The sequence below is a fragment of the Thamnophis elegans genome, chromosome 16, assembly GCF_009769535.1.
Source record: "Thamnophis elegans isolate rThaEle1 chromosome 16, rThaEle1.pri, whole genome shotgun sequence".
NCBI lineage: Eukaryota > Metazoa > Chordata > Lepidosauria > Squamata > Colubridae > Thamnophis > Thamnophis elegans.
In genome coordinates, this window is record NC_045556.1 from 2564472 (window position 1) to 2589011 (window position 24540).

General features: G+C 45.9%; 1 protein-coding gene across 1 annotated transcript; it reads right to left on the reverse strand.

Moving 5' to 3' along the window:
- Nucleotides 1–1106: 1106 nt before the first annotated feature.
- Nucleotides 1107–24411, reverse strand: CIB2 (calcium and integrin binding family member 2). The gene is made up of 6 exons (XM_032232515.1): nucleotides 23812–24411; nucleotides 17377–17411; nucleotides 13835–13946; nucleotides 9065–9212; nucleotides 5611–5806; nucleotides 1107–2224 (listed from the first exon to the last, which is right to left on the reverse strand). Exons 1-6 carry the CDS (start codon nucleotides 23860–23862, stop codon nucleotides 2203–2205), a joined length of 564 nt encoding a protein of 187 aa, XP_032088406.1. The 5' UTR covers nucleotides 23863–24411; the 3' UTR covers nucleotides 1107–2202.
- Between the last annotated feature and the right edge of the window lie 129 nt (nucleotides 24412–24540).

Below are 24540 nucleotides of genomic sequence, written 5' to 3' on the forward strand. Positions count from 1 at the left end.
TCCTCATTTGACCAACCTCGGAAGGATGGAAGGCTGAGTCAAGCTTGAGCCAGTCAGGATCAAACTGCTGACAGGGGGGCAGTGTTAGCCTACAATGCTGCATTCTAACCACTGGGAGGGAGGGAGGGAGGGAGGGAAAGAAGGAAGGAAGGAAGGAAGGCAGGAAGGAAGGAAGGAGGGAGGGAAGGAAGGAAGGTAGCAATAGCCCTTAGACTTATATACCGCTTCACAGTGCTTTACAGCCCTCTCTAAGCAGTTTACAGAGTCAGCCTCTTGCCCCCCAACAATCTGGGTCTTCACTTTACCCACCTTGGAAGGATGGGAGGCTGAGTCCACCTTGAGCCAGTGAGATTTGAACTGCTGGCAGTCGGCAGAATTAGCCTGCAATACTGCACTCTAACCACTGCACCACGATGGCTCTTAAACAAATCAGTTACTAATTGAACCATCTGGTCTTTCCCCCCCCCCCCCCATTGAGTGATCAGAAGCCAGTTAGGAAGGTCACAAATCTTTACTTGCCTTCATTTGATTTTTGGATCTTAAGTTCGATAAACTAATTTTTGTTTTGTTTTTTAAAAAAAATATCGTAACGCTGTAAATATTGTTGTTCTATTGTCATTTGCTACCAGATCCCATAAATAAAGGGGCAGAACCTGGAAATTTTGGGGAGACCAATGACACCTCTCTCTTTTTTTTCGCCACAGTACTAAATAGATTTAGCAAATTTTGGAAAAATTGTGTGGATCTGAATGGCTCCTTTCTCTCAAAACAAAACACAAAAGAAAATCCTACTGCCTTTTTTGCATGCCATCATCTGGGCTAAAAACCAGCGAATAATAATAATAATAGCAATAATCGCCACAAACAAGAAGTTTTTTCTTAGTTCCTCTTCTCTAATTTCTAACTCTTTTTAATCATGATTGTATGACGGTTTGAGCCGACGATTGTCTTCCTCCTTTCCTGTTTTGACTGCCTTGCTCCGCGCCGCCCGGAGTCTCTTTCCGTGAGACGGGCGGCCAAATCAATCGGATTAATAAAATAAAATAAAACAAAAACAACCAGAGCTTTTTCTTTTCAACGGTGAGCCCAAAAGAAAACCATCCTCCTGTCAGTAAAACCAGCCAACGTTTTAATTCTTGGGTAATTTACAGAAGCCACACAATAGGTAGCAGAAGCCCTTCCAGGAGATTGTGTGAAAAAACCGTGGCGAGATATGATTGTCATCATGCTTAGCTTCGATTAGCCGAGGACCCAAACCGAAATAAAATCAAATAAAATACGAAATGCAGCTGGTTTCGGAGAGAAATCACGGCGGGTCACGCATCCAATGGCGGAGGGGGGGAGAATTGCTTTAGGCGGCTTCCCCCGGGGGTTGGCGAAAGGTGTAGGGTTCGTGTTTTGTGTTGTTCCTACTTTTGATTTCATTCCTTTGTTTCGTTCCTTCGTTTATTATTATTTTTTTTGCAATCGGTCAGCTTAATGCAATCAGGATATGAGAGGAGGCCAGAATGCCCACCGAGGGTTTTGTGGGAGAGGCATTGATTTGCTAATGCAAAATGTCTTGGGGGGGGGGCAGGAGGAACGAGAAAGAGGAGGACGATGTATTTCAAGTTTCATTAAGGAAAAAAGCCTTCACCCAACGCCTCCTCGGTGGATGAAACGCCTCGTTCTGGGCTCCAGGCGTTTTGTTTTTGTTTTTTCTGCTGCACGAATCCAGCAGGGAAGGGTCGCCTGGCTTTTAAAATCAGGGCACCTCCTTCTCTTGGGAGTTCCAGTGCTTCGGTTGGATCAAGTCCTTTCGGGGAGATTCGAAATCTCGTCGAAGTTGCCCTTTGTTGTTTTCTTTTTGCTTAGAGGGCTAGGAGGACAAGACACGTATAAAAAATGACAAGAGAACCCCACGGACGACTCGGGGGGTGACCCCGTTTTTTTAAAAAAAATCACAGTCCAGCAAGGTGTGTCCCAAGAGGCGACAGGCCTACGTTGTGGGGTGTTGTCGTTTTTTTTTAAAAAAATAAAAACCGAGTTAGTAATAAGAATAAGAATAATAATCCAGGTATATTCCAAAGATCTTGGGAAATGGTCCTTCATCAGCTGGGCCAGGATCCCGCGAGACCTTTGCTGCAGCATCCGAGAAAGGAGGAGAAGGAAGCCAGCAAGACATCAGCCAGCCTGGCTTCGGGCGGCTCAGCCCCATGGGTTTCAGATTCGTATGTGGAAGGTGCTGTGAAGGAAACGGGAGGGGAAGAGAGAAGCAGGAATAGGGAAGGAAGGAAGGAAGGAGAAGGATGTCAAACAGGAAGGGAAGAAGGAAGAAGGGAGGAAGGGGGAATGGAGAGAGAGAGAAAGGAAAGAAAGAAGGGAAGGAGGGGAGAGAGAGGGAGGAAGGGGAGAGAGGGAGGAAGAAAGGAGGAAGGAAGGAGGATGTCAAAAAGGAAGGAAAGAAGGCAGAAGTAAGAGAGGGAGGGGAGATAGGGAGAAAGGAAGGAAAGAAGGGAGGGAGGGGGAATGGAGAGAGAAAGGAAGGAAGGTGGGAGGGGAGATAGAAAGGAAGGAAAGAAGTGAGGGAGGGGGAATGGAGAGAGAGAGGAAGGAAGGAGGGAGGGATGGAGGGAGGAAAGGAAAAAGAAGGAAGGAAGGAAGGAAGGAAAGAAGATGTCAAAAAAGGAAGGAAAGAAGGCAGAAGTAAGAGAGGGAGGGGAGATAGGGAGAAAGGAAGAAAAGAAGGGAGGGAGGGGGAATGGACAGAGAGAGGAAGGAAGGAGGGAGGGAGAGGAGATAGAAAGGAAGGAAAGAAGGGAGGGAGGGGAATGGAAAGAGGAAGGAAGGAGGGAGGGGAGATAGAAAGGAAGGAAAGAAGGGAGGGAGGAGGAATGGACAGAGAGAGGAAGGAAGGAGGGAGGGAGGAGGAAAGGAAAAGAAAAGGAAGGAAGGAAAGAAGGAAGGAAGGAAGGAAGGAAGGAAGGAAGGAAGGATGGAGGGAAAGAGAAAGAGATGCAACACAATATGAGAGCAGCTAAGTTGAGATCCACACATCTTAAAAGTTGCTATGGTTGAGAGAGAAATCCTGGTCTAAACTGACAAAATTGCACCAAAGCACATTTCATCCCAAGCAAAGTTGGCATCTGGCCACTTCCTCAACCCACTTGAATGGGGTGTGGCGTGAACTTACCTCTCTCGGTGTCCCACTATCCTGTAGACCTGCGTGTGTGCCTACGTGCGTGTGAATGTTTCAGCTTCCCCGATGATTGATATAAACCCATTTCCTGCGAAAACACAACATAGCCAGCCTCCTCGGACAGAAGACTCGGCTCCTGCCAGCTGGGAGTGCTAATGGAGCCATTAAAGTGGCTTCAAAACGATCCCTTTTTTTTTTTTTTGTTTCTCAAAGGGGGAAACGATCCCACGGGGATCACATTTTCAGAATCCGTTAAGTGCTTCTGCCATTGCCTGGAAGTTTGGGCCTCTGGGATTTAGCACCGGGGGGGGGGGGAGGTCATTCCTGGTGCCCGAAGCGGTTGGGTCAGAGGCTGGTAGTTCTCAGAAAACGTTTCTCCCCAGTGATCTCTTTCCTTTCAAACAAAGAGGAGAGCTGAGCTGCCCTCCACTCGAATCACGAACATGCTGCCCTCAATTCCCACGGGAGGAAAAGGATCTCCTGATTGGACCAAGATCCCTTCCAGCTCTATTCGGATGGAGCCAAAGCTCTTCGGGAAATATAGCCAAAGCCCCAGATGTTGCCGGTGCTCCAGCACTGGAAGTGTTTAAGGAGAGATTGCACAACCGTCTGCCTGAAACGATGCAGGGTTTCCTGCCTGAGCAGAGGGGCTGGACTAGATGACCTCCAAGGTCCCTTCTAACTCTGTTCATCTGAATCTATCTAAGATGAGCAAAGGCCTGGAGGCGAAAACATACGATGGACGGTTGCAGGAACTGGGCCTGGCTAGTCTAGGGAAGAGAAGGACCAAGGGAGACAGGAGAGCATCTTCCAATAGTTGAGGGGCTGCCCCAGAGAGGAGGAAGGGGTCAAGCTATTCTACAAGGCCAGACAAGGAAGAATGGATGGAAACTGACCAAGGAGAGATTCAACCTGGGAATAAAGAGGAATTTCCTGACAGTGAGAACAATCAACCCGTGGAATGGAAGTTGCCTTCAGAAGTTGTAGGAGCTTCATCATTGGAGGTTTTCAAGAAGAGACCAGACTGTCATCTGTCAGAAATAGTGTAGGGTCTCCTGCTTGGGCGGGGAGGGGGGGGGTTGGACTAGATGACCTATAAGTTCCCTTCTAACTCTGTTCATCTGAATCTACCTAAGATGAGCAAAGGCCTGGAGGCGAAAACATACGATGGACGGTTGTAGGAACTGAGCCTGGCTAGTCTAGGGAAGAGAAGGACCAGGGGAGACAGGAGAGCATCTTCCAATAGTTGAGGGGCTGCCCCAGAGAGGAGAAAGGGGTCAAGCTATTCTACAAGGCCAGAGAAGGAAGAATGGATGGAAACTGACCAAGGAGAGATTCAACTTGGAAACAAGGAGGAATTTCCTGACAGTGAGAACAATCAACCCATGGAACGGAAGTTGCCTTCAGAAGTTGTGGGAGCTTCATCCCTGGAGGCTTTCAAGAAGAGACTTGGACGGCCATCTGTCAGAAATGGTTTAGGGTCTCCTGCTTGGGTGGGGGGGATGGACTAGATGACCTAGTCCAGGAAGCTCCCTTCCCACTCTGTTGATCTGCATTAAGTCTTCTTCTGACCATCTCCAACCTATTCAAATCTGACTGCAGGCCTTTCAACCAGAGTTCTTCAGCCTCGCCAAGATCTGTGGACTTCAATCCCCAGAATTCCAACAACAACAACAACCAACCATACTGGCTTGGGGAACTCTGGGAGTGGAGGTATTGTATTGTATTGTATTGTATTGTATTGTATTGTATTTGGTTTATTTGTATGCCGCCCTTCTCCAGGAGAGACTCAGGGCGGCGAACAACTCAGGGGGGGAAAGAGAACACAAACAACAGTACACATAATTAAAATACACGAAAATCACACAGCCATACCAGTCGAGAGGGGAGGGGAACTCATCAACCCCAGGCCTGCCGGCACAGCCAGGTTTTGACGGCTTTCCGGAAGGCCTGGAGAGAGGTGAGGGTCCGGATCTCCGCGGGGAGTTCATTCCAAAGGGCCGGAGCTGCTACAGAGAAGGCCCTCCCCCCGGGTAGTAGCCAGATGGCATTGGCTGGTGGACGGAACCTGGAGGAGGCCGACCCTGTGAGATCTGACGGGTCTTTGGGAGGTAATTGGCAGCAGGCGGTCTCTCAAGTACCCAGGTCCACGCACTTTTACAGTTGCCAAGGTGGAGGAGCCTCGACCGATGGTGCCCGGGCTTCTGGTGGCGCAGTGGTTAGGGTGCAGTACTGCAGGCCACTTCAGCTGACTGTTATCTGCAGTTCAGCGGTTCTAATCTCACTGGCTCAAGGTTGACTCAGCCTTCCATCCTTCCGAGGTGGGTGAAATGAGGACCCAGACTGTGGGGGCGATATGCTGACTCTGTAAACCGCTTAGAGAGGGCTGAAAGCCCTAGGAAGCGGTATATAAGTCTAAGTGCTATTCTTACCTGAGAAAATCCGGAGCTTTGGAAATCATGTTCTCGAAATCCGAGAATCCAAGCTTCCCGTCGCCATCCATGTCTGCTTCTTCGATGACCTTCTCGCACACCAGGCTGACCTCCTCCTCCGTCAGCTCCTCCTTGGTTAGCTTGTTCAGGGTCTGCTCCAGGTCGGATTTGCAAATGAAGTTGTCGGTGTTGAAATCTAGGCGGGAAAAGACGGGAAGGAGAAGGGGTGGGGGGTGGGGGGTGGGGGGGTCAGGTTGTTCTCTTTGCCGCCCTCAACTGGTGCTGGGAACTACAGATCCCATGCCCTGCACTGCGGTCGATGGGATATGGAGTCACTTTTTTTTTTTTAGGGCTTCCTACAAATCTGCACAGAAACAAGCAGATGGGGTAGAATTTTTCCGCTGGGCCAAATATCCAATGTTTGAGGGGCTGCCCCAAAGAAGAGGGAGTCAAGCTATTCTCCAAGGCCCCTGAGGGCAGGACAAGAAGCAATGGGTGGAAACTAATCAAGGAGAGAAGCAACCTAGAACTAAGGAGGAATTTCATGACAGTGAGAACAATGAATCAGTGGAACAGAAGTTGCCCCCAGAAGTCGTGAATGCTCCAACACTGGAAGTTTTTAAGAAGATGTCGGATAACCATTTGTCTGAAGTGGTGAAGGGTTTCCTGCCTAAGCAGGGGGTTGGACTAGAAGACCTCCAAGGTCCCTCCCAACTCTGTTCTATTCCCCCTATCATAACTTGAGATATTACTAAAGGGGTGGGGGAACGAAACCCAGGGGAACACATCCCTAAGGTTGCAGGAACTGGGTATGTCTAGTCTGATTAAAAGAAGGACTAGGGGAGACATGATAGCAGTCTTCCAATATCTCAGGGGCTGCCACAAAAAAGAAGGAATCAAACTATTCTCCAAGGCACCTGAGGGGTAGAACAAGAAGCAATGGGTGGAAACTAATCAAGGAGAAAAGCAACCTAGAACTAAGGAGGAATTTCCTGACAGTGGGAACAATGAATCGGTGGAACAGAAGTTGCCTCCAGAAGTTGTGAATGCTCCAACACTGGAAGTTTTTAAGAAGATGTTGGATGACCATTTGTCTGAAGTGGTGTAGGGTTTCCTGTCCAGGCAGGGGGTTAGACTAGAAGACCTCCAAGGACCCTTCCAACTCTGTTATCTATAATTGATTAATGTTTCCCAAACTCCCAAGCGCCAGAAGCTCCGGCAAAACGTTTCTCTCTCAACGCAGAGAGGCTAACAAGTCCATCCGGTAGGGAGATGAGCAGTTGTCTGCCCCATCTATTCATCTCTGCCCCCTGCCTTTTATCCCCAGAGCTAGCGGGGGTTCGCTAGCAGTACTGGCTCTTCCGTCCCAAGGACCGGCCCCTAGATTTCCACTGCTCTCCTCTCCTCTGCCTTCTGTGCATTCGCGCATCAGGCACGGGACCCAGCTGTTCCTCTCCTTCCTCACTCGCCACCTCCACACCTGGAAGGTGTTGACTCTCCATCTGACAACAATATGCACTGATTTATTTCACGTGGCTTGGATGTCTGAACTTCAACCGACCCCACCCACCCTTCATTCCACTTCTGGCCTTCCGTAAGTCGGTTAAGACCTGGCTGTTCCGGCAGGCCTGGGGCTGTTGATCTTGATTGAACCCTTTGAAAACCGAGTGCATGTTGTGTTTCTGTTTTTAAGCCGTTCTGTCTTGTGTCTTTAATCTTTTTTTAATCTTTTTTTTTTTTTAAACTGCTTTTATAAAGTAAGCCGCCCGGAGTCCTTCGGGATTGGGCGGCATACAAATCTATTAAAAGTTGAAAGTTCTCCTGGTCGGAATCTCCCGAACATCTGGAGAAGGTGTCTTTCCTCCTCTCCTCTATCTCTGAGGCTCAATCATGAATCTAGCAAACGAACAACAGGCTGGTGATTAAAAGGCCAACGCTGAACATTCCTTTTATTGTGCTTCGCTCAATAAGCAGAATTTACCATCCGTTCTATTTAATTAGAAACCAGCAGAATGACATTTAGCAGGTTGCGCATGGACGGTAAATCTGTCGAGGCAGATTCATTGGGAAAAGGTCTGGCGTCTGACAGATCTTTCCTGCCACGAAGGAAATAAATCACATCCTTCCTTTTTTTTCCTTTTTTTTTTGCAAAGAATTTTGGACCTCGTAGCCCTCCAGAAACGGCGGTGGGGGAAAAGCAGACATTAAAAAATTAAATTGAGGTTGAAGGATGGCTTCTCTAAAGGAGTTTGGTTGAGAGGGTGAGCTGGTCGTACCGGTAGCTACTGGAGACAATTAAGACAAGAAGATTTCCACTTGTTCCGTAAAAATGCAAACTACTGGACGGGAGATTCACCAAGTCACCTCCAAGAGAAAGGCCTGCAATTATATTCCTTTTAGAATTTTGGCCTGCCACACTTTCTCTTATTTCAATATGCTGTTTCTATAGTTGATGGGAGGGAGGAATAGACAGGAGTAGGATTGTGGAATGTATTGTTATCATTCTTTCCTAGAAGACCAAGGTCGTCTTTTGTCTCCGCACTTTCACACCTGACCAGCAGCAGCTGGGTGTGGATGCCAGCGTGGAAGAATAAGATTGGACCATGTGATGGATTTGTGAGTGTGGGGACAAGATCATGAACGTTTAACTGGGTGGGATTCTGATGTCATTTCCAGAATTGGGATTAACACAGATGTGCTGAGATGTCTGCTTTATTAAATTAGAACTTTAAGGATCGTTTTGCCTTGGACTCTGATTTAATTTTACATGATACTTGGAACGCTGACACATGCACTGTGGCTGAGAAATTTTAGCTGCTTATCATAAGGATGCTGGACTGGGAGATTCTTGGAGTTGAAGTCCATCCCACCTGAAGTTGATGGGGTAGAATTTTTTCTAGTGGACCAAATATCCAATATTTGAGGGGCTGCCACAGAGAAGAGGGAGTCAAGCTATTCTCCAAAGCACCCGAGGGCAGGACAAGAAGCAATGGGTGGAAACTAATCAAGGAGAGAAGCAAGTTGAGGAACACTCTTCTAACTTGCTATTATTCCACTTCTTGGCATAAGCCTGTCAAAGATGGTGAAGATCTTGCTAAGAATCAGCTGCTTCTCATAAGGTCATGACGGCAAACCAATGGCGCGTGTGCCAGAGGTGGCACGCAGAGCCCTTTCTACAGGCACATGCGCCATTGCCATCTGCTCTTCTGGTTACCAGCCCCTCCCCATCCGCGCCAGCCAGCTAGTCTTTGGATTCTCTGGCGCACGCGCGCATATGCACACACTTTCTGGTTTGGGTGCTGAGTGTCAAAAAGGTTCTCCATCCCGGCCATAGGGATACTGGGCGGGGCTCCAACCCAGAGTTTGCAACCGTGGCAACTTTAATAGGGGTGGACTTCAACTCCCAGAATTCCCCAGCCAGCTGTTCTACCCACCCTGTTATTTTTTTTCTTACCGTAAATCTTAAAGGCATAAATTGCTTTCAGTTCCCGGGGAGCCATTTCACTCAGTACAGAAAACATGTCGACAAAATCGTTAAAGCTGAGGTTCCCTTCTGCGTCCTCTGCGAAAGCGTGGACTATTCTCTGCCTGAAGGGATTTTCCTGCAGGGAGAGACAACGTGTTAGCTCCCTCCTTTAAAAACACAAAAAACTAGCATAATAGAAATCATTATGTGATTATGTGTGCATGCTTAAATTCAGAGGACATTATTTAGAAGGCAAAGAAGCAAGAGGCTTTTGAAAGCAGCTGTGTCTTTTTTTTTTAGGCTACTGCTTTGAGTCTGAAGAAATGATTGCAGCTGCTTCCATGAGTCCATTCCAGAAAGCAAAGGGTCCTTAATGTGGCTCATCAAAGCAGCTGCGTCTTTTTGTACCAATACCCAATCCTTTCCTGATTTTGCAGTGCATTTGGTGAACAAGCACACAAACACACATCTGTAAAAAAAAGGGGGGTGGCAAAAAGCCAACACAGTTCTAGGCGGCATAAACAGAGGGATAGAATCAAGATCACGTGAAGTGTTAATACCCCTTTATAAGGCCTTGAAAAGGCCACACTTGGAATATTTGCATTCAGTTTTGGTCGCCATGATGGAGAAAAGATGTGGAGACTCTCGAAAGAGGGCAGAGAAGAGCAACAAAGAGGATTAGGGGACTGGAGACTAAAACATATGAGGAACAATTGCAGGAACTGGGTATGTCTAGTTTGATGAAAAGAAGGACTAGGGGAGACATGATAGCAGTGTTCCAATATTTGAGGGGCTTCCACAAAGAGGGAGTCAAGCTATTCTCCAAATCCCCTGAAGGCAGGACAAGAAGCAACGGGTGGAAACTAATCAAGGAGAGAAGCTACCTAGAGCTAAAGAGAAATTTCCTAACAGTCAGAACAATGAACCAGTGGAACAGCTTGCCTCCAGAAGTTGTGAATGCTCCAACACTGGACGTTTTTAAGAAGATGTTGGATAGCCATTTGTCTGAAACGGTGTAGGGTTTCCTGCCTAGGACTAGGAGACCTCCAAGGTCCCTTCCAACTCTGCTATTCTATTCTATATTGTACAAGGGAAAACTGTGGACTAAAAACACAAACACTTAAGAAAGCCATTGCAAAAACGGCCCCTTAGAAGGCCGAATCAAACAAAACAAGCTGGGTGAATTTAAAAAAAAAAAACCTTTAAATAAAAGAAAGTAACATCAGTTTAAATTTGGACCAGCGAGAAGCTGGGGTTAGAGTTGAGAAATTCCGCCCAGTGCCTCAGACGGGGGAGCAAAGCGTGTGAATGGCTTCCTACAGACATTGTGTCTTCTCTCCCGTCGTTCCCAAAGGAGAACCGGAGAGGAAGCGAAAGACAGATCTGCCCAGAGATATAACATCCCAGGAGCTGAAACAGTCTCTCCCATTTCTGGACTTCTCCACTGCTACCCGTTGGTGTCTCTTACAACAGACTGCATTACCACTGGATCCAGTTACTCTGATGGCAGTCTGCAGACGGATCCACTCAACACCTCCCGAAGCGGGGAACGGATCAAAATATATATAGACATACATACATACATACACATATATCCCTGTGCGTTTCGGCTGGGAAAGGCAGAGCCCTCGCAGGCAAAAGCCATCCTTGGGATCCTTTTATTGAATCTACGAGACCCTCTTCCATTTCAATCAAGTGGCAGTGGTGGAAATGGCAAAGTGGGCATCGGGTCATCAGGGAGAGACGTGGATATGCTTTTTTCCCCAAAGTTATAAGATAGGATGGGATGAAATAGAAATAATAGAAATAGAAATAAATAGAAAATAATAGAAATAGAAATAATATGAATAGACTAGACTAGATTAGAAGAAAATGGAGTAGAGTAGAGTGGAATGGAGTGGAGTGGAGTAGAATGTAGAGAAGAGTAGAGTAGAGCAGAGTAGAATGTAGAGTAGAATATAGAATAGAGTAGAGTAGAGCAGAGTAGAATGTAAAATAGAATATAGAATAGAGTAGAGCAGAGCAGAGTGGAGTGGAGTAAATGTAAAGTAGAATATAGAGTAGAGTAGAGCAGAGTAGAATGTAGAGTAGAATATAAAATAGAGCAGAGTAGAGCAGAGTAGAGTAGAGTAGAGTAGAGTAGAGTGGAGTGGAGTAGAATGTAGAGTAGAGTAGAGTAGAGTAGAATGTAGAGTAGAATATAGAGTAGAGTAGACTAGACTAAAGTAGAATAGAATAGAATAGAATAGAATTCTTTATTGGCCAAGTGTGATTGGACACACAAGGAATTTGTCTTTGTTAGAATAGAATAGAATAGAATAGAATAGAATAGAATAGAATTCTTTATTGGCCAAGTGTGATTGGACACACAAAGAATTTGTCTTCGGAAGGCTTGGACGAGGGCTCTGCATCAGAGGCAGAGAGGAGGCCAGGCCCATCTGGGAGTTATATGCTGCCTCCGGAGTCTCCAGAGTCAGACACAAGCAAGGCAGAGGAACAGGCTCCTCCCCCCCCCCCCCCCGTTCCCAGTGCGTGCATGCGCACAGCTGCCAGAAGACAAGAACAGTTAAAACAGAAGGGACAACTCGGGGCGGAAGGTTTGGATGTGATTGGCCCCTCCCGTAGGACATAAAGGAGGAGCAAAGGCACTTGAGCCTTTGCAAGAAGCAACTTAGTTCATGCTGGTCTGTTTCCATTCTGAAGCTCTGTTTTGACTCTGTGCTCCATGTGGCCTTGCCAAGCGAACTGCCAATTAAGTCTTTGGCAGCGTTTCCAGGGAGATAAAGGTGGGGGCTTATCAGCCTTATCCCGAAGGACTTTGGCAGCCTACTGTAGGACTCTTTACAAACTATTTGGGACTCATTACGGGCTGTGAATGGATATAATTCACAGCCTTTGAAATAAAAAGAGGGTTTTTGGACCTAATTGTGTGCTTTTTACTGTATCAGGAAGCCTCGCTCAGAACAACAGAAACTGCCTTTTTCCATGTGGACTAGAAGCGTGAACTAGTACAGTGAACTCAATAGCGAAAACCAGCTTGTTCAAAACTTCCTATCACCGTTGTATTCTTGATGACCCACTGGTGGGGTCTACTTTTCTGTTTTCAACTTTGGGAACTTAAAAAGATGTATGGGCTTCAACTCTCACGCTGGCCAAGGAGTTCTGCTTCCCCTCCCGGGAGTTTTCTAGAAGACCTCAGCAATTACATTAATTCTCCTGCTTTTTTAGGGCAACTCAATCTCAAGAATTGGCCTTCTAGTCTCCTGTTCCCTGCCGCTGATCTCTCGGTGTCAATATATGAAGTTACAAGGCTATAGATATAGTGTAAACCTATCCCCCTTAGGGTTGAGAACAGGTCAAAGTCACTTAGGAGAATGGCCCGAGAGAAGCTAGGCCAAGGGGGTATCTCACACAAGGGTTCCTCCAGGGTGGAAGAAAAGAGGAAGTCAAAAACGAGGGCCTTAAAACAAACAAATAAAGACCAACAACAACAACAACAACAACAAAAGAATTCAATTGTGGAGACTTTGGTGCTTTCTGAGCTATTTTCTTTCAGACGTTTCACTAGCCGACTAGGTAACATCATCCGTGCTAATGAATGTGAGGTTTGCTCCCTGTTTAGCCTGAAAAATAAGACCGCCCTAAGCCCAAACGGGCTTTGGGGCGCATGCGCTAAAATAAGCCCTCCCCTGAAAATAAGCGCTCCCTGAAAATACTTTGGGGCGTATGCGCTAAAATAAGCCCTCCCCTGAAAATAAGCCCTCTCTGAAAATATTGCAACACAGCAGCAGCCACGAGGTGACCACGCTCGCCGTCTCCTGCACCTCAAAAATAATAAGACCTCCCCGAAATTAAAGCCAAGTGCTTATTTTGGGGGTCGAAAGAAAATAAGACCCTGTCTTATTTTCAGGGAAATACGGTGTATATGTAGTAATTTCCCCTGTCCATGTTGGTGAGATGTGATTTTCCCCTTGGTAATTGGTTAGGATATTGTTTTCTGATCAATTATTTGTCTGGTGTTAATTCCTGCTTATCTGGGTTTATGCTTATGCGGTTTTCCCTTTGGTAATTGGTTAGGATATTGTTTTCTGATCAATTATTTGTCTGGTGTTAATTCCTGCTTATCTGGGTTTATGCTTATGCGGTTTTCCCCTTGGTAATTGGTTAGGATATTGTTTTCTGATCAATTATTTGTCTGGTGTTAATTCCTGCTTATCTGCAGACAATATATTCCGGCTTTCTTTCTTTTCCTTCTTAGCTGTTTTATTAGCTCTTTTCAATGGCATGTAAATGTGATTTATCTCTATGTGTGGATGGCTGATGGATCTTCTTCTACCGGGAGAATTCAATTAGGAGGAAAAAAAAATCAATACTCTACTGAAAAAGAGATATGCAACATTCTCGCCGGACAATAAAAGCCGACAGTTGAGGGCAAATGGTTTAGCATGAAATCTATTCATGCTCATTATTATGGTCTGTTCCCATCCTCATTTGCAGACAAAGGAAGAAAAAATTGAGCTTCACGGCCATCCGTATAGAATGCAATCCATGCAGATGTTTAGGAGCCCCATCCTCTCGATGCAGAAGTCTTAACAGGAGGATTTTAAATCTTTAAAACAAGAGCCTAGACTTTTGCAGCCACATCTGTAGAACCTGCAGGTTTTTACAGCCTTCTCTGCCTCCCCCAAAGATTTTACAGGCTGCCTGCTGGAAAATTATCAACCAAAATAAGGCTGAATTCACTCGCCCCGCTCATACCTTTAATTCCGGCATGTTTTCTATGAGCTGCAGAGGGAGTTTAACATCTGGATTCTTGGTATAATCCATGGGAACCATGTTTGGTGCCAGTTCTTGATAACGGCCGTGCAACCTGGAAGGAAAAAGACACAGTTAAGGACCAAGAAAACAGCACTTAGGCAAGATTTGTCTCCCAGCTTCAAGGAGAGTCATCAGCCGTCCCATGAGTTGATTTTTTTGGTCCTCTGGCCACCCCATGGAGATGTGGCACCAAAACTTTTCAGAATATTCTGACCAAGAGCATGAAGCCAACTCCTTGTCCTGTCAAAAGCCCCTTTTATTAATTTACAGTGAATTCCTCTCATTCACACCCAGGAAAGTCTTTCAAGGGAGGATTTACAGTCACAGACCTTATCTGGCTTGGAGAGCTGCCAGGCCGATATCTGCAGAACTTGGCAAGGAGTCTCAGAGAGTCAGGAACCAATGAAGCGAACTAATGGTTTCCTGCAAACTCCACTCCCCTTTCGCTCCTCTTTTATTCCCTCTGGGAGGGGTCATTCACCCTCCACCAGTGGCCTTACTTCCAAGTCGAACCCTGTTCTTTAGCTGTTCCCTTCGTCTGGCAACTCTGCGCATGCGCACACTGGGAACAGGCTCCAGCTGTTCTTCTGCCCCACTGATGTCCAACTCTGAAGGCAGCTGATAACTGGCATACGGCCCCGGCCCCCTCTCTGCCTCCGACACAGAGCCCTCATCAGAGCCTTCCCCAGACTCCAGGACTGGTCCATCTTCCTCCCCAACCTCCCCATTCTCTGAATCTGCTGCCAGCTCTTCTGGCCACTGGTGGGCCACAACAGAGAACTGCTGTGATTTCCCACCAGGTTAATGGGATGCTCGGGGCCCCCAAGAGGCTTCACGTGAAACTAAGTCTCGGATTCTCCTTTTCAAACGAGAGAAGAACTTTTCTAGGAAACCAAGAAAATGAACCTCAGTGGTACAGAAGTCACAAGCTCTGCCGTCTCCAGATATGGGACCCCCCTGTAGCCTGGGAGGCCAGAAAAAAAACATTTTGGGGGAATTGCTGACCACGAGACTTGAAGTCCAAGGAATAAGGTCAGATTGCAGGGAGAGGAACTCTCCTGGTGTTGCTGATTCTCAGCTCCCAGCCTCGTCCGGTTCAAAGTTTTGCCCAGGAAGACATCATAAAAACTTTGCTTGGATGCGGAAAAACCTGGGGGAAAGCATCTGCCTTCTTTTCCCATCCCGCCCTTCCGCTGACACATTTTGTTCTCTTAAAAAGCAACCCTCTCTGAAAGGACTCCGAGTCCTGCAGCCTTGGCTGGGCCAGAATAAATTATGCTCCTCTCTGGTTTTACCTTTCAGGTACACTGCACACAGCAGGGACAACGCGGCTGCGGTGAGCAAAGAAAGAGAGAGAGAGAGAATATTTTGGATTCCTAAAGAGAGCTTACTCTGGACGGTTCCACCACAAATCCGCGGTAGACTAAAGCGCGCTCGACGAAAGCGCGTACGTGACGTCATCACAGCGCGACGAAAACGGCACGCTGTGAGCGGTAAATTTAAAATTAACGCGAAAACCTTACCCTAACCCCCCCAAACCTAACCCTAAACCTAACCCTAACCCTAACCCTTAACCTAACCCTAAACCTAACGCTAACTCTTAACCTAACCCTAAACCTAACCCTAACGCTTAACGTAACCCTAAACCTAACGCTAACCCTTAACCTAACCCTAACCCTTACCTTTATGTGAATCGGCTTGCTTTAATTTAATTTTAATTTTAATTTAATTTATGTTTAATTTTATTTGTCGCGCTGCTGATGACATCACGTACGCGCTTTGATCGGGCGCGCTTTAGTGGACCGTGGTTTTGACGGGTCACGCTCTGGACAACACGTTAGGAGAAGATTGTCCCGTGAATTCAAATAAACACTAATTTGACTTTTGGCTTTGAGCTGAGATGATGATGAGTTTGGAAGAGGATAATGATCTTCTCAAGACAAACAGAAAGAATAGCTTTAGTTCGTTCAGCCTGGAAATCGTAGTTTTCTTCCAAGTCAGAACACACTAAAAGAAATGGTCTTGTTCTAGGACCCAGCGTAATTTTTGTAGCTAGATTGTAATTAGTCACAGTCCTATGTGGAATTTAAAGGTAAATTCCCCTCGCACATATGTGCTAGTCGTTCCTGACTCTAAGGGGCGGCGCTCATCTCCGTTTCAAAGCCGAAGAGCCAGCGCTGTCCGAAGACGTCTCTGTGGTCATGTGGCCGGCATGACTCAATGCCGAAGACACATGGAACGCTGTTCCCTTCCCACCAAAGGTGGTTCCTATTTTTCTATTTGCATTTTTTACATGCTTTCGAACTGCTAGGTTGGGAGAAGCTGGGAGAAGTCACGGGAGCTCCCTCCGTTATGCGGCACTAGGGATTCGAACCGCCAAACTGCCGACCTTTCTGATCGACAAGCTCAGCCTCTTAGCCACCGCGTCCCTTAATAATGGACAGTGGTGACGTGTGTTGCTTTGTTTTTAATCCATGGTCTTGTCCCAGATGGTTTGTTGAGTTTGCCAACAACTCACAAGGCCTGTGACTTTATCAGAACTTAGGAGGAAGAAGCACAACGGAGCTCCGAAAAACATCCCATTCATTCAAGAGCCGAGGTGGCGCAGTGGTTAAATGCAGCACTGCAGGCTACTTCAGCTGACTGTAGTTCTGCAGTTCGGCTGTTCAAATCTCACCGGCTCAAAGGTTGACTCAGCCTTCCATCTTTCCGAGGTGGGTAAAATGAGGACCTGGATTGTTGTTGGGGGCGATATGCTGACTCTGTAAACCGCTTAGAGAGGGCTGAAAGCCCTATGAAGCGGTATATAAGTCTAACTGCTATTGCTATCTATCTATCTATCTATCTATCTATCTATCTATCTATCTATCTATCTATCTATCTATCTATCTCTATATCTCTGTCTGTCTGTCTGTCTGTCTATCTATCTATCTGATTGTTGGGGGCGATATGCTGACTCTGTAAACCGCTTAGAGAGGGCTGAAAGCCCTATGAAGCGGTATATAAGTCTAACTGCTATTGCTATCTATCTATCTATCTCTATATCTCTGTCTGTCTGTCTGTCTATCTATCTATCTGATTGTTGGGGGCGATATGCTGACTCTGTAAACTGCTTAGAGAGGGCTGAAAGCCCTATGAAGCGGTATATAAGTCTAACTGCTATTGCTATCTATCCATCTATCTATCTATCTCTATATCTCTGTCTGTCTGTCTGTCTATCTATCTGATTGTTGGGGGTGATATGCTGACTCTGTAAACCGCTTAGAGAGGGCTGAAAGCCCTATGAAGCGGTATATAAGTCTAACTGCTATTGCTATTTGTGGTTCACATCTGGAAGAGTCACCCGGACCCTTTACGTTCAAGGTAGGGAGGCTTCTCTAATTCCTTGTGTGTCACCCATCCCCAAAGAAGGACCTGAACAACATCTGGTGCCTCTCCCAGGACAAACCTGAAGGGTGGAACAAGGTGTGTGTTCTGCTTACCTGAGGATCTCCTTTCGTGTGAAGAAGGTACAATCCTGCATGAGAAAGGAAAGAAAAAAAGGGGGGAATGAGATTTCCCCGTGGCAGAGGAGAAGACCTCTTCGTGTCCCACAGAGGAGAAAGCCCTCTGGCATAAAGTCATAAAGCTTGACCAAGGGGTTGGACTAGAAGAGTGTCCAGTTATTAAGAGGGGTTCTTTTCCTGCCTACGGAGTGGATGATGGGGCTCAAGTCCTTCCAGTTTGGATTGGGTGGCTGAATAAGGTTACAGAGAATGCTTTCTCTCATCCTTCTAGAGAGGAAAGAATAACAGAATAACCGAGTTGGGAGGGACCCTTGGAGGTCTTCTAGTCCAGCCCCCTGCTCAAGCAGGAGACACTTTCAGGATAACAGAATAACAGAGTTGGGAGGGACCCTCGGAGGTCTTCTAGCCCAACCCCCCCACTCAAGCAGGAGACCCTATACCATTTCAGACAAGCAGCTGTCCAATCTCTTCTTGAAAACCTCCAGGGATGGAGCACCCACAACTTCTGGTGGCAAGCTGTTCCACTGATTAATCGTTCTCACTGTCAGGAAGTTTCTCCTTAGTTCTTCCCTAAGGTCAGTTTCCAGCTTCTTCAACGGGGCTTTGGAGAAAAGGTTGAGCCCCCCCCCTCCCCTCTTCTTTGGGGCAAACCCCCAAAATATTGAAACCCTTTAAGAGAAACAAGCTAGGATCCTTCCCTGAATTCGCACCATCTTTACTGCTTGGTGGGGAGGAAGGTGTCGGTGGCACTTGGCGAAAGGCTGGCACGGGAAACAAAGAAATGCTGGTTAATCACACACAAACACACAGAGAGAGAGAGACAGACACAGAGAGAGACACAGAGAGAAACACAGAGAGACAGAGACAGAGAGACAGAGACAGAGACACAGAGAGGGACAGACAGAGAGACAGAGACAGACACAGAGAGAAACACAGAGAGAGAGACAGAGAGAGAGAGACAGAGACACAGAGAGAGACACAGAGAGAGACAGAGAGAGAGGCAGAGAGAGACAGAGACAGAGAGAGAGACAGAGAGAGACAGAGACAGACAGAGAGAGAGGCAGAGAGAGACAGAGACAGAGAGAGACAGAGAGAGAGCTTTCTTTCTTTCTTTCCTTGTGTAATTATATCAGCCAGGATTAGTAGCCAAGATCGTTACTTAACCAGAAGCGAAGTCCGAAGCTGGGCTGGGCAAGGTAACCCAAACTTCCAAGGGAGAAGAAAAAACTCTGCCCTCCCACCCAGCATCCAGTTTCCAAGCTCCATTAAGCTGAAAGCCTTTTCGGTTTTCCGGAGCCAAATCTTGGGAGGCCAGCACTGTAATCGGCAGCCTCGGCTGTGCCTGTGCACGGAGGCTGGGCGGTTAGCCCCCGTTGTTCGGCTGGGGAAGGTTTTGAAAGCAAAACTGTTTATTGCAGGCTAATGGCTTCAGATCGTTCAAAGGGGAAATGGCCTTCGAATTCAGTTTGCTTTCAAGCCAAATTAGCATCATTATTCAGAGGGGGGGGAGAGAGAATAAACTAATAAACTAAACCTAAACTAAACTAAAACTAAACTAAACTCAAACTAAACTCAAACTAAACTCAAACTAAACTCAAACTCAACTCAAACTAAACTCAAACTAAAACTAAACTAAAACTAAACTAAAACTAAACTAAAACTAAAACTAAACTAAAACTAAAACTAAACTAAAACTAAACTAAAACTAAACTAAAACTAAAACTCAAACTAAACTCAAACTAAACTAAAACTAAAACTAAAACTAAACTCAAACTCAAACTAAAACTAAACTAAAACTAAACTAAAACTAAAACTAAACTCAAACTAAACTCAAACTAAACTCAAACTCAACTCAAACTAAAACTAAACTAAAACTAAACTAAAACTAAACTAAAACTAAACTAAAACTAAAACTAAACTAAAACTAAACTAAAACTAAACTAAAACTAAAACTAAACTAAAACTAAACTCAAACTAAAACTAAAACTAAACTCAAACTCAAACTCAAACTCAAACTAAAACTAAACTAAAACTAAACTAAAACTAAACTAAAACTAAACTAAAACTAAAACTAAACTAAAACTAAACTCAAACTAAAACTAAACCAAAACTAAACCTAAACTAAAACTAAACTAAAACTAAACTAAAACTAAACTAAAACTAAAACTAAACTAAACTAAAACTAAACTAAAACTAAACTAAAACTAAAACTAAACTAAAACTAAACTAAAACTAAACTAAAACTAAACTAAAACTAAACTAAAACTAAACTAATAAAATAAAACACATCAAAGGTTGGCAGATAGATTTAATTCTTCTTCCGAATTAAAATGAGCCACCTTTTCTGCGATTTACACATGCATCTGCTCAGCCTCTATCCAACTGAGTTATGTATTATTAATATTATTTTCTTTTTACAGTAGGATCCTGGCTTTGTATAAATGGTCAGCCAGAAAGACCAAAACTGAGACCGATAAAAAGTGAATTATCCTCTAAGAAAATGAGCATCTGATGAAATTAGAAAGGAGAAATCTTCTGAAAAATCCCATTTCTCTTCAGAAGAGTTCCTTCCACGATAATTTTTTTTCTTTTTCAACCGCGAGAATCCATTCCTTTCTTCTTTCCACTTGATGGAAATGGCCGTGTAAGTAAGATCCATTTCTGATGCTTACATGGCTGCTCCTGTTTCCCCCCCCCCCTCTCTCTTTTATCTATCTATGTGTAAATTTTTACTGGGTCTGACATGATGCCCTTCATAATGAAACAATTTCCGATGAGATCATGCAGGTTAAACGCCGTACAGCTAAAATAATTCTACTGTCCTTTTTGCCTCACTGAATTTGCAGAGATAAAGGACTCTGGAGTTTTGAAAGGTGGAAGGTTTAGGCTCCCCCTTTTTAAAAATATTATTATTATTATTATGTGGTTAATCTTTGGTTGTTATTATTATCATTATATACACTTTATTCATTAAACATGAAACTCATCCAACTGAACATTCAAAAATACATCACAAATACCATTGACCGATGCGAATGGTTGCTAGATTCCCTCCCGCCCCCCCCCCCCGTCGAGTTGGTTCAGCGTGTTGTGGGAATGCATCAAAGCTAAGAAATCCAAAATATCAATTTTTGTAAAATCAAGAGCTGCAACAAAACATTACGGCGTAGAGCCTGGATTATGGGAATTGTGCTCCAGAATTTCTGAAGGGCACCAATTCAAACCAACACAGTTCTAGGCTACATAAACAGAGGGATAGAATCAAGATCACGTGAAGGGTTAATACCACTTTACAAGGCCTTGGTAAGGCCATACTTGGGATACGGTATTCGGTTTTGGTCGCCACGATGTAAAAAAGATGTGGAGACTCTAGAAAGAATGTAGAGAAGAGCAACAAAGAGGATTAGGGGACTGGAGACTAAAACATATGAGGAACAATTGCAGGAACTGGGCATGTCTAGTTTGATGAAAAGAAGGACTAGGGGAGACATGATAGCAGTGTTCCAATATTTGAGGGGCTTCCACAAAGAGGGAGTCAAGCTATTCTCCAAATCCCCTGAAGGCAGGACAAGAAGCAACGGGTGGAAACTAATCAAGGAGAGAAGCTACCTAGAGCTAAAGAGAAATTTCCTAACAGTCAGAACAATGAACCAGTGGACAAAGAGGATTAGGGGACTGGAGGCTAAAACATAGGAAGAACGGTTGCAGGAACTGGGTAGGTCTAGTTGAATGAAAAGAAGGACTAGGGGTGATATGATAGCATCGTTCCAATATCTTAGGGGCTGCCACAAAGAAGAGGGAGTCAAGCTATTCTCCAAGGCACCTGAGGGCAGGACAAGAAGCAATGGGTGGAAACTAATTGAGGAGAGAAGCAACTTAGAACTGGAGATAAATTTCCTGACAGTGAGAACAATTAATCAGTGGAACAACTTGCCTCCAGAAGTTGTGGATGCTCCAACACTGGAAGTTTTTAAGAAGATGTTGGATAGCCATTTGTCTGAAACGGTCTAGGATTTCCTGCCTAGGCAGGGGGTTGGACTAGAAGACCTCCAAGGTCCCTTCCAACTCTGTTATTCTATTCTATATTGTACAAGGGAAAACTCTGAACTAAAAATACAAACACTTAAGAAAGCCATTGCAAAAAATGGTCCCTTAGAAGGCCGTATCAAAACAAAACAAGCTGGGTGAATTTAAAACTAGAAGACCTCCAAGGTCCCTTCCGACTCTCTTCTTCCATTCTGTTCTACTCTATTCTACTCTATTCTGTTCAACCCTGAGAGGTTTCCATGCATATATTTTTTTTAAACAATCCACTTCATTGTAACGTTTCCCTAAACCGACATAACCACGGAGGCCGTTTTGCTTTCAAATTGTGGATTTGAACCTCGGGAGTTGAATTCTCCAACTTGCCCTCCTTCTGAACCTTCCAGAGGGGAAGAAGGAGTCCGCGCCAATTTCTCTTCCCTTAGGAACGCTTCAAAGGAAGACGGGGAAGGTAATTCTGCAGGTAATCCATGACACAAGGGCCAGTCCCATTATTTTAATTGGCCGGCTGGAACGGCAGAAAGCAGCAAAACAGAATTTCCCATGGTTCTAAGTTATTGTGTTGGAAAACCGGCTCCTATTTAACGTTGGCCAGAAGACTAGGTGATGTGAGTCGAGATTCCCGCCTTCCAGTTTGCACTGGACCTCTCGCGATGGGGAGTGGACCGATCCTCAGACTGGGGTGTTCCCGAGGATCACCAGGGGAAAGCATGGACCATTCAGACGTCCAGCAGGGCCAATCGGGCGGCCTGATTCATGCCCTCCATGGTTTCGCTCTAGCAGGTCGGCACATCAGTTTGAAAAGGGGCATTCTGAGGCAACGAAGCCCATCCAGGGGGTATGTGGGCAGGCAGATTCCCTGGCACAGAGAGGAGGGTGTCTCTAGGGCAGGACTAGTACGAAGCCCAGGATGGGTTCTGGGCACTTGCTGCTCCGCCCAACACACCTGTCATCCAAAGCAGGGGCCTGCAACTTGAAGGCTTAAGAGCTCCCAGAATTCCCCAGCCAGCACAGCTTGGAGACTTATGGAGTTTAACGCCCAGAATTCTCTGGGAGCTGGGAAAATTGACAAGGTTGGACAGTCTGAGTGGAAAGCTTCGGGATTCAACTCAACAGATCTTGGGCTTTCCAAGGAGGGCCATCTGCCCCAAACTTTATCTATCTATCCATCTATCTATCTATCTATCTATCTATCTATCTATCTATCTATCTATCTATCTATCTCTATCTATCTCTATATCTATCTCTATCTATCTCTATATCTCTATATCTATCTATCTATCTATCTATATCTATCTATCTATCTATCTATCTATCTATCTATCTCTATATCTATCTATCTATCTATCTATCTATCTATCTATCTATCTATCTATCTCTATCTCTATATCTCTATATCTATCTATCTATATCTATCTATCTATATCTATCTATCTATCTATATCTATCTATCTATCTATCTATCTATCTATCTATCTATCTCTATATCTCTCTATCTATCTATCTATCTCTATCTATCTCTATCTATCTCTATATCTCTATATCTATCTATATCTATCTATCTATCTATCTATCTATCTATCTATCTATCTATCTATCTATCTCCCTCTCACCTCTCTCCCTATCTCCCACTCCCTTCTCTATTTCTTCATCTCTCTCTCTCCCCCTCTCCAACTCTCCTTCTCTCTCCCTCCTCCATCTCTCTCCTATCTCTCCCCCTCTCCCTCTCCCATTCCCATTACCTCTCCATTTCTCCCTTCTCTCTCCCCCGCTCTATCCATCTCTCCCTCTCTCTTCCTCATCCTCACTCTCTCTCTCCCTCTTCCGACTCTCTCTCCTATCTCTCCCCCTCTCCCTCTCCCATTCCCACTACCTCTCCATTTCCCCCTTCTCTCTCCCCCGCTCTATCTATCTCTCCCTCTCTCTCCCTCATCCTCACTCTCTTTCTCCCTCTTCCGACTCTCTCGCCTATGTCTCCCCCTCTCCCTCTCTCCCATTCCCATTCCCTCTCCATTTCTCCCTCCTCCTCCTCCTCCTCCTCCTCCATCTCTTTCTCCCTCTCTCTGCCTCTCCATCTCTCACCCTTCTCTCTCTCTCCCTCTCTGTCTCTCCCCCACATCCTGGAAAACTGCCTCTCAGCCCAGCCTGACCCCCAAGGCCAGATGGAAGGAGGGGCTCCCATTGTAAGGAAACCTCCTAACCAAGCATCCAAGCTTAGAGGAAGGCAGCTCCCCCCCCCGCCCCCCAGGAAAGAGAAGATGCTGCCGGAGGTTTTGGGGAGACACACCAGCCTTCAAGCCCGCCGCCAGAGAGCCTCATGCTCCCCTTCCACCCCAGCATCCCCAAGCCCAGCCCAGCCCGCCTCACCTGATAGGCGTCTAATTGTTCATCCGTAAAGATGGTTTGCTTATTCCCCATTTTCGAAGGAGGCGCCTTCCCGCATCCAGAGGCGTCCCATGCCAAGATTTAGGGCCTGGGGGTCTTGCTGGCATGGAGACCAAGCAGGCGACGTGACCAGAATCGAGGAGAAGAAAAAAAGGGGAAGGGGGGGAAAAAAAGGAGAAGAATCTCACACCTGCATCGAAAGACTTGCCGTGTCCCTTCTCCCTGCAGAGGAGAGGGGCTTAAACTCCCCCATGAAGATCAGGCCCAGAGGAGGCGCTTCGGGCTCCCTCTTTCGTCCCTGGGGGGGCAGCAGGAGGGCTCTGCTGGAGGCAGACAATCGGAGGAGACGCCTCCCAGGTCTGGAGAAACCATCTCGGCTGCCTCCGATCTCCAAAGGCACGGAGGGAAAAGCGCTCTCTCCATCGCGCGCGCTGCGCGGCTTCGGCCACACGGTGGCAGCACTTCGTCTCGGTTTTTTTTTTTTTTTAATGGCCGAAAGCCAGCAAATAGATTTAATACAGAGTAATAACAGAGTTGGAAGAGGGAGCTTGGAGGTCATCTAGTCCAACCCCCCCCCCAAGCCCGAGCAGGAGACCCTACAGCATTTCTGACAGATGGCAGTCCCGTCTCTTCTTGAAAGTCTCCAGGGATGGAGCTCCCACAACTTCTAAACAAGAGAGTAATAACAAGAGTTGGAAGAGGGAGCTTGGA

Coding starts and splice junctions, on each gene's coding strand:
- CIB2 (XM_032232515.1), bottom strand. CDS start 23,862: ATGGGGAATAAGCAAACCATCTTTACGGATGAACAATTAGACGCCTAT. Junction 9,213..13,834: donor AAAACATGCCGGAATTAAAG/GTATGAGCGGGG, acceptor CTCTCCCTGCAG/GAAAATCCCTTCAGGCAGAG. Junction 2,225..5,610: donor AAAGCTCCGGATTTTCTCAG/GTAAGAATAGCA, acceptor TTTCCTTCACAG/CACCTTCCACATACGAATCT.